This window comes from Podarcis bocagei, assembly GCF_964188305.1.
Source record: "Podarcis bocagei genome assembly, chromosome: W".
In the NCBI taxonomy this organism is placed as follows: domain Eukaryota; kingdom Metazoa; phylum Chordata; class Lepidosauria; order Squamata; family Lacertidae; genus Podarcis; species Podarcis bocagei.
This window is the reverse complement of record NC_138131.1, coordinates 51,306,054-51,315,926: the sequence shown is the minus strand read 5'-3', so window position 1 is coordinate 51,315,926 and position 9,873 is coordinate 51,306,054. Positions and strand designations below refer to the sequence as shown.

Here is a 9,873-nt window from a genome sequence, read left to right as displayed (position 1 = left end):
AAGAAGGGAGTCCAAAAAGGATGGGGATTTATTTAAGGTGAAATATTGAAGGCCCAAATGCAGACAATATCAACAAGAAAGAAAAGTGGGAGGCATCTAAGGAAACCGATGTGGCTGCATAAGGAGCTTACAGATGAGCTGAGAGTTAAGAAGGGAATGTGTAAGAAATGGAAGGAAGGGGAAATCACAAAGGAGGAGTAGACATGAGTAGCCAGCAGTTGCAGGGTGAAGGTCAGGTTGGCTAAAGCTCAGAATGAGCTCAGGCTTGCAAAAGAGGTTAAAAATTATAGGAAAGGTTTCTTTTACTATGTCCAAAGTAAAAGGAAGAGCAAGGAAGTGGTAGGAGAAGTCAAAATAAAAAAAATTGCAATTCAGTTGCAATTCAGCAGCTTCTCTTTCCAGTCTATTTCTGAAATTCCTTTGTAGTAAAACAGCTACTTTGAGATCTTGTATAGAATGTCCTGGGAGATTGAAGTGTTCTCCTACTGGTTTCTCTGTTTTGTGATTCTTGATGTCAGATTTATGTCCGTTTATTCTTTGGCGTAAGGTTTGGCCTGTTTGTCCAATATAGAGAGCTGAAGGACACTGTTGGCATTTGATGGCATACACAATGTTAGACGATGAGCAATTAAATAGTCCCGAGATGGTATGTGTGATGTTGTTGGGGCCAGTAATGGTGTTGTCCGGGTGTATGTGCCGGGTGTATGCAGCTGCTGAATTGCAACTCATTACCAAACTTAAAACAATGGAGACACCTGGTCTGAACAAAGACATTGGATTCTTATCTCATTATACATGATAAGCCATTTCTCACCTTCTCACCCCTTGCCTTTTCCTGTAAGACCTATTACAGTTGTTAAGAGTCGTCAACAGGCTCATCTCAGCTATCTGCCAATCTCCCATTCCCACCACCCTTCTGAGTAACACCCCTCCCCACCTTCTCACTATATAGAAGGATCTGGCAACTTCTGTTTCAGTGTATCTGAAGAAGTGTGCATGCACACGAAAGCTCATACCAAGAACTAACTTAGTTTGTCTTTAAGGTGCTACAGGAAGGAATTTTTTTATTTTGACTATGGCAGACCAACACGGCTACCTATCTGTAACTGGTAGGAGAAGAAGGGGGTATGCTATTGGGTGACCAAGAGAAGGCAGAACTCTTCAACACCTATTGTCTTCATCCAAAAGGAAAGTGATGCCCAACCTGGTGATAATCAAATAAATGATGTAAGGAGGGAACTGCAGCCCAAGTTAGAAAATGAGGTAACAAGAAATGAATTCAGATCTCCAGGGCCTGATGGGCTGCATCCAAGGCTACTAAAGGAGCTTGAGGATGTACCGTATGTTTCGCACCATAGGACGCACCGGACAATAGGACGCACTTTGTTTTAGAGGGGGGAGAACAAGGAAAAAAAATTCTCCCCCTATCTGCCCAGCGCCCCTTCAGTGAAGCGGCAGGAGGCGCTGCACAGAGAGGGGGAGAACTTTCCCCCTCTTGTTTTCCTGCTCTAAAACAAGGTGCCGTTTAAGGTGCGTTCAGGCGGCTACCTTGGAAGCCTGGAGAGCGAGAGGGGTCGGTGTGCACTGACCCCTCTCGCTCTCCGGGCTTCAGGTTCCTTTCGACCTGCTCTTTGGGGCTGGGGGGGGGGGGAAGCCCACCACCAGCCCCAAAGAGCAGGTCAGGGAGCAGCGGAAAGGCGCAGCAGAGAGGCTTCTGCCATAGCCGCATGCCACCTCTTCAGCCGGGCGAGGGTCACGGGGCTATGGCGTCTTCGCTCCATAGGACGCACACACATTTCCCCTTCATTTTTGAAGGGGAAAAAGTGCGTCCTATAGAGCGAAAAATACGGTAATCTCAGAGCCTTTGTCTGTGATCTTTGAGAATTCTTGGAGAACAGGTGAGGTCCCTACAGACTGGAGGCGGAAAAGGATCTAGTAGCACATCTAGGCCACCAGCCCAAGTTGATCTAATGGAAATGAGATTCTGACTAAACAACAGGGAAAACATTCTGATGGTAAGAGACAGTGGAAAGGAACTACCTTGGAAACTGTGCTTAAAACACCATCTCTGCTTAAAAGCTCTTTCATTGGCAGAGCTTGAGATCCAACAAATATGAGGGAAGTTGAAGTCTCCCACGAGTTCTGTATCCCTCCTTTTGAATGTTTGGGAATCTGCTCTAGGAAGGCGTCATCCAAGTCTTCAGTCTGGCTTGGCAATCTATAACAGACACCCACCGTGAAGCCACTGCTGTTTCTCCTACCATTTTTATCCCTATACTCTCAATCTGCTTTCCATGCTCCCGGTCATGGATTTCTTCACAAGTGTACACAGTGGTACCTCAAGTTACAGACGCTTCAGGTAACAGACTCCGCTAACCCAGAAATAGTACCTTGGGTTAAGAACTTTGCTTCAGGATGAGAACAGAAATTGTGTGGTGGCAGCAGCGGGAGGCTCCTGGTACCTCAGGTTAAGAACAGTTTCAGGATAAGAATGGAGCTCCAGAACGGATTACCGTATTTTTCACTCTATAGGACGCACTTTCCCCCTCCAAAAATGAAGGGAAGATGTGTGTGCGTCCTATGGAGCAAATGCAGGCTTTCGCTGAAGCCCGGAGAGTGAGAGGGGTTGGTGTGCACTGACCCCTCTCGCTCTCCAGGCTTCAGGAACACATCCGCAAGCCTTCGGAGCGTAGCGGGAGTTCCCGCCGGGCTCCGAAGGCTTGCAGATAGCAGCCTGCAGCCCGGGGAGCGCAGCACTGCGCTCCCCGGGCTTCGGGCAGCTATCCGCAGCACTTGCCACCGCTCCCAGACCTGTTCTGGGGGCTGGGGAAGCTCGGGCTTCCTCCGCCCCAGACCCGCGGCTAAAAACGAAGCCGCGCGCAGCCTCTCCCGGCTGGAGAGGTTGTGCGTGGCTAAAGAGGAAGCCAAGACAGCCAGCAGGATGGATCCCTCTCGCTGTCTTGGCTTCTTTGCTCTTTGGGGCTGGGGGAGGGAAATAAAAATGTTTTTCTTTATTTCCCCCCCCAAAAAAACCTAGGTGCGCCCTATGGTCCGGTGCGCCCTATAGATCGAAAAATACGGTAAGTTCTTAACCCGAGGTACCACTGTACTACTCCCTTCCAGTTTGGTCTGTTCCTTTTAAACAGGCTGTACCCCTCAGTTTCCACGTTCCAGTCATGAGTCTCATTGTTAGGGAATCATTCTGCCAGAAACAGAGGAGGTTCCAGAAAATTCATTTACATATGGGAGTGGCACTCTAAGCATGCATGGCTCTGGCTGGTAGTGCCAATAAGAAAGAGGAACTATCAGTTTCATTTTTTGCAGACGGCAAATGTCTACCCAATGAGTGCTGCCTGTAAATTCTGCTTTGCTGGGACTGCTGATGGACGCCGTTGCTGGAAAGAGAGACTTTTAACTCAAAGCGTGCTATTATAGCTGTTTGCTTTCAGAGTCTGTGCGTGATTCATCTCTAAGAATAACTTCAGTTACTGTTCACTGTTTCCGAGGAAAAACTCTTCTAAACCATTGAAAGCATGTTACTGAGGTGCCTTCACACAATTATCTACGAGCAGAGAAAGTGTAACGAACCATTAATATTCATTCCAGCAGGTTTCAGTAATGCCTTCTGAGTGATATTTGCCACCCTGTAGTGGAAGCGCCAATTTGTCTTGCTGAACTGAAACCACGAGTCGCTCCCTCCAGCTGCTTCCTTCTTGTACAGTCATACCTCGGGTTGAAGTTGCTTCAGGTTGAGCGTTTTCAGGTTGCGCTCCGTGGCAAGCCAGAAGTAACGGAACACATTACTTCCGGGTTTTGCCGCTCATGCATGTGCAGACGCTCAAAATGACGTCACGCACATTCACAGAAGCGGCAAATCGTGACCCATGAACACGCAGACGCGGGTTGCGTTTGCTTCAGGTTGCGAATGGGGCTCCGGAACAGATCCCGTTCGCGTCCAGAGATACCACTGTAGTTTCTTGCCCTTTATCGGGTTTCTGGAGCATCGCCTCAGTTTCCTGTGCATCAATGAGGCTAGAAATCCCCAGTACCAGGAGTTCTTCTGTCTTCTGCAATATCATCTCCTTCCCCCTCAAGATCTAGTTCAAAGCTCTCCTCATCAGGTTTGCGAGACTCTGCAAATGTTCTTGTCACTGGCCTAGTCATATGGAACTCCCTGCCACTGGAGATTCAGCAGACGCCTTCTGGGCTGACTTTTAAAACGCCTCCCAAAGACTGTTCAACCAAGCCTACGCAGGCAGCTAAGAATACATGGTCTGTGGAGGTTTTTAATTTCTCTCTTTTTTCCACTCATTACAATTTTTTGTTTGGGTTTTGTGTTCTTACATTGCTGTAAACCACTTTAGGATAAAGCGGCATATAAATATTTTTATAAACCAATAAATGATTGTCAGACAATGCGACTAGAAGTGTGTTTATTTGCTCCAAGCGAGACCTGCCATGAAGACACCCCCCCCCCCAGGATGGGCTTGCCCCTTGTGGGCCTCTGGGATATCTGACCCCCCCCCCACGCGCCTCTGGCCATTCCACAGCTACTGACTCTTTGTCCTTTTGCTCCCCCCTTTCATTAATATACTGGGTGTTCCTCCCCGCCCCCAGCATTTGCTTCTCACTGCTTTGGTTCTGCTGCTGATGGCACTGGATGTTCTAGCAGGCAGTGAGAGAAGCAACACGCGATGCAGAAAGGTGTCTAGCTGAAACACAGAAAACCAGTTTTAGCACCAGAACTGAGTGCACCCTCATCTTATTTTATTTTAAATAAATCTTCATGCCCTGGGCAGCTTCCGCCTCCTGCAGACTTCCAAACAAACCTTTCTCCTTTTTTGACATCTATGCTGCTCCTGCTCAGAACGGGGAGGTTGAAGAAACAGCAGGGCCCTGAATTTCTCCACCCGCCATAAACCCCCCACCATGGAAGAATTAAGTCTTTCCAGGCTTTTCCTGTACTGTCCAGCCATACCTAAAGGTAAAGGGACCCCTGACCGTTAGGTCCAGTTGCGGACAACTCTGGGGTTGCGGCGCTCATCTCGCTTTATTGGCCGAAGGAGCCGGCGTGCAGCTTCCGGGTCATGTGGCCAGCAGGACTAAGCCGCTTCTGGCGAACCAGAGCAGCGCACGGAAATGCCGTTTGCCTTCCCGCCGGAGTGGTACCTATTTATCTACTTGCACTTTGATGTGCAACTGCTAGGTTGGTAGGAGCTGGGAACTCGCCCCGTTGCAGGGATTCGAACCGCCAACCTTCTGATCGGCAAGCCCTAGGCTCTGTGGTTTAAACCACAGTGCCACCCGCGTCCCACACTAGCCATACCTAGGCCGCCATAAAAAGACAGGTGGCAGAGGGGCGACATAGGAGACCCCAAATAAACAGCAAGAAGAACTTTCTGACAGTGGAAGCGATTCCTTGGGAAGGAGGTGGGTTCTCATGGAATCGGAGAGTTGTAAGGGACTCCCAAGGGTCATCCAGGCCAACCCCCTGCAATGAAAGCCCAGGTCCCTGGGGGTGGGGTTTGCAACCAACACAAAGACCCACACTTTCACTGCCACCTCCATGGAACAATGGTGGCCAGAAGCCAGGGCTCCTTGGCACCATTCAAGGTGCTGCTTTTGACCTGCTTTTAGAATCACGGAGCTGGAAGGGACTCCAAGGGTCATCTAGTCCAACTGCCTGCAAGGCCAAAAGCCTCTCCTGGGGGGCGCCTTCCTCAACTGTGTCTGCCTTTGGATGGTGGAAGTGAGCCGCCCCAGCAAGAGAAGCCCTCCAGGGAGAGAGGCGGCCAGGGAGCAGTCAAGGGGCGACTGGTTTACCTCTAGAACCTGCCGGCGACATCTGAAAAGGCCGAATGCCGGAAGATACAGGGCAGACGTGTGCAAACCATGGGACTGGCTCCCACAAGAGACAGGGATGGCCACCAATTAGGCAAATTAACGGAGGATCGGGGCCACCCCCCCCCCATGGCTCGTTTCTCCGTCTGTGGCCAGGAGCTCTGGGTCTGAAGGGTAGCTTCTCGCTGGGGAGAGGGTTGCGGCAGTCTGGCGCTCCTCTGGGGCTCCTTCCCTTTGGGGCAGGATGCTGACCCAGAGGAGCCACTGGCCTGATCCGGCTGCAGGGGTCCTCTGTGCCTCTGGCATTCCTCAAAAAGACGCCCCCTGCTGGAAGGGGCTCCTTCGTGATTGTTGCGTTATATTGCTGGGAATCTTCTCCCTGGTCTGAACCTCATTTCGTGGGAGAGGGCCCCTCCCGTGGTTTTTGTGTCCTTGTGTTTTTCACTTCTCTCTCTCTCTCTCTCTATGTAATAAATTAAGCTAAACTTTCAAAAGAAAAGGGGGAAAGACCTGTCCTGCCCCATCTCCAGGATCTCTGCTCCCTACCAATCTCCACCCCACAATTTAATAGCAAAGACAGCTTTGGGGCTGCCTGTGCAGGGAAGTTTTCAAGGTGGGACGTTTGGTTCTGCTTCCATCTCTCTTGGAAGCCGCCCAGAGTGGATGGGCCAACCCAGAATACAGAATGAAATAATAAACATAGTTAGTATTTCTATATCCAGTCTGTTTCCCCCTCTGCAGTTCTGGGAAGCTTTGGAAGTTAGCATAGTATCCCAGAGTCAGAAGGGACCATCAGAGTCACGCAGCCCAGCCCAGCCCAAGATCCTTCTTTGACCAACGTGGGACTCGAACCCAAGAATCTCGCGCTCCACTGAGTTATCCCAGCTTATGAACGGAGGGGGGGGGGGAGAAGCCACCCTAGACAAAGTCAAGGCCATTGGGTCTGGTGAACCCAGGGCTGCTGACACTGGCTGGCAGCAGCTCTGCTGGATTTTGGACCTGTGGCCTGGAGATGCTGGGGACTGAGCGCCTGCTGCCACACTACAGTCCTGCGCTTCCCCCTGAGACAGCCCCTCTCCCTCCTGTCCTTCTGCACACAGCTGTGGGGCATGTGGGGCACCTGCAGCCTGCCAGCTCTTCTGGGAAAAGGGCGCTGGAGACCCCCTGGCTGCCGGCTGCCCTCCCTGCAGCCCCAAGGGCCAGACCCCTGGGCCGGCAGCAGGAGGAACCCGAGGGGCTCCTCTGCCCACCAAGCCCTTCCCCTGCCCAGGTCCTCTCAGAAGCAGCGTCCAGAAAGGCAGGGCAGCTCATTCTTACCTGGGGAAATCATAAGAGGGCAGAACAGCGGGGAGGGTTGCCGCCAGGGGCCCCAGGGATCTGGGACAGACGCGCTTTGGGGCACAGCGAGGCCGGGGGGCACAGGGCCGTGTGCAGGCCAACAACCAAAATGGATGTGAGGGAGGAAGAGGAAGAGCAGGGCAAGGCCACAGTGGAGCCTCCATGTCCAGAGCCAGTCCACCGGAAGACCAGGGAGGGCAGCAGCCGGGGAGGCCTCTCTCAGCCCCCCGTCTCCCCCCTGGAGCCGTTGGAGGGGCTGAACGAGAGCAGCTTTCCACGTCCTCATCCAGCAGCCAGTTTGTGTGAATGGCGGGGTTTTAATGTCGATTTCAAAATTGTGCATTGAATTAGATTTTAAATGGTGTCCAGACAGAGGCAGAGAAGTGGGGGGTGCGCAGACGCCACCTGGGGGCAGCAGGGACTCCCCCCCAAGAAGGTGGGGCAGGAAGAGCAGGCCTGTACAAGGCCCCACAGCTTACATGCCTGGGAAGGGGGGACTGTCCAGGAAGGGGAGAGCCCTCTTGACGGAGCCCCCCTCCCCATCACCTGGGGCTTAACCCTTCGCTCCCTGCCTTTCACGCCAGCCTGATCCCCAAAGTGGCGGGGCTGGCGAAGGGGGGTCTTTGGGCGTGTCTATGCCATCGCCCCCCAGCACAGGGGGAGGTGCCCTGCCCACCACACGTACTCTGGCCCCCTGACCCCCAAACCCGCCTCCGTGCCCCCAAGAGGGTCCACAGGGATTCCCATCCCTCCATCCATCTCTGGGTGGGCCTCTCCCTCCTGCTTCTACTTGTAGGTCCAGCAGGCGGTGGCCCAGCCCTGCCCCTTGCAGATCTCCTTGTGCTTGAGGAAGCAGCTCTGGACGCGGAACTTGCGCCCGCAGTCCTCGCAGGCGTACAGGTTGCCGCCGTGCGTCTTCATGTGCTCGGTCAGGTGGTGCTTCAGCTTGAACTTCTTGTTGCAGACGGAGCAGCCAAAGGGGCGCAGGCTGAAGGTCAGCATGATGTGGCGGTCCCGCTTGGGCTTGACCGCAAAGCGCTTCCCGCACAGGCAGCCAAACTTCTTGCCGTCGGGCGCAGACATCAGCTTGACGGGCGCGTGAACCACCTGCCCGTGCACGGCGTGCGCCAGGATCTCGTTGCCATGGAGGTCCACGGGCTTCCACGAACTCTCGGGGAAGGCCACCGAGTCCGCCTTTGTCGAGAAGCCGCCGCCAGGGCCGCTGGACGAGGATGCCGCCGGGGCGCCAGGGAGCAGGTAGCTGACCTCGCCGCTCTCCTGGATCTCGGCCGGGCACAGCCCCGACACGGCCAGCGGCCTGCCCAGAGACTTGAAGAAGCCAGCCTCCGACAGGCACGAGCTGCTGCCGGATCCGCCCAGCACCGAGGCCGAGGCGGCCGCCTCCTCAGCGTCAAAGCGCTCCTGCTTGATGTAGAAGACCTTGGGGGCCTCGTGGGCCGAGGCAAAGGGCGGCTCCTTGACTCAGCTCTCCTCGGCCTTGGCCGGCCCGTCGGTGGAGCCGCTGCAGATCTGCGCCTGGTGCTCCTCATCCTCCTCCTCCTCGTCCTCCTCCTCGTCAGGCGGCACGCGGATCTTCAGGACCTCGCCGTCGGGGCAGGTGCGCCGCCGCCGCCCAGGAGCCTCGGCTTCAGCCTCGTCCCTGGAGCCAAAGTAGTTGCTGCTGCTGGGCGACTGGCTCTCGCTGGCGCGGCTGGACCAAGGCCGGCAGGCGCCGCCCTCCAGCTCCTTGAGGATGCCTGAGCACTGGTCCACCACCTGCCACATCTGGAGCCCGCTGGCCACCAGGAGGTGGCTGGGCAGGGCCTCCAGCAGCAGCCTGAGGCGCCCCGAGTAGATGAGCTGCAGGAGGTTCTCGAAGGCGTCCGGCTCGATGACGCCGGGCAGCACGATGCAGTTGGTGTCGTGCAGGAGCAGCTTGTCGTGGAAGTAGGGCGAGGAGGCGGCCAGGACGCTCTTGTGCGCCTGGAAGACGCGGCCCTGGACGTGGATGGCGATGTCGCAGAACTTGCCCTCCAGCCGGTGCTTGTTGAGCGACTCCAGCAGGACGGCGGCGTAGTGAGGGAACTCAATCTGCACGCTGCGCGTCTCGGGCTCCATGGCCGCTGCAAGGAGGAGGGAGAGGGTGAGGGGCCAAGGGGGGAGGAGAGGGCACAGGGGGCTCCGCAGGCCAGGCGGGAGGGAGCCCAAGGGTCATCTAGCCCAACCCCCACAAGAGGCTTGCTTTATCAACTGTATTGCAGGGGGCTGGGCTCCTTTCCAAACCTTTCTCTCTCCTCTGCTGCTGCCTTGTCTCAGAAGCCTGGGCAGCCGCCCACCAGGGATTCCTGATGATACAAGGTGTTGGGATAAAAAACCATAAAACAACATTGTGATGCCCCCCTTTGGGAACGCTGCCTTCTGTAGGTGGCCACGGGAAGCCACAAGTTTGGCCAGGAGTTCCCTGTTTGACAGAAATCATATTTCTCTTTCGGAGGCTTCTGGCTGGACAAATTTTGGAGCCTCCTTGAGTCTGTTCATTTTCTAGTGCTGATTTGTGGGTTCATTTGTCTGTTTTACAGCACTGTTGCTGATATTTCACAGTGCTCCTAATTGTGTTCTGTGATTTGGAACAATGTGATTTGTTTATTTCTGTTAAAGTAAGCTGCTTTGAGCTTTCAGTAAACAAAAAATGGC

General features: G+C 54.1%; 1 protein-coding gene across 1 annotated transcript; it reads right to left on the bottom strand.

The window, feature by feature from the left end:
* Window positions 1–7,680: 7,680 nt before the first annotated feature.
* Window positions 7,681–9,297, bottom strand: LOC308577985 (zinc finger and BTB domain-containing protein 9-like; the record flags this gene model as incomplete). The annotated part of the gene is given in 2 exon segments (XM_081178299.1): window positions 7,681–8,661; window positions 8,665–9,297. Coding segments are annotated over 2 exon segments (1,329 nt in total). The 3' UTR covers window positions 7,681–7,965.
* Between the last annotated feature and the right edge of the window lie 576 nt (window positions 9,298–9,873).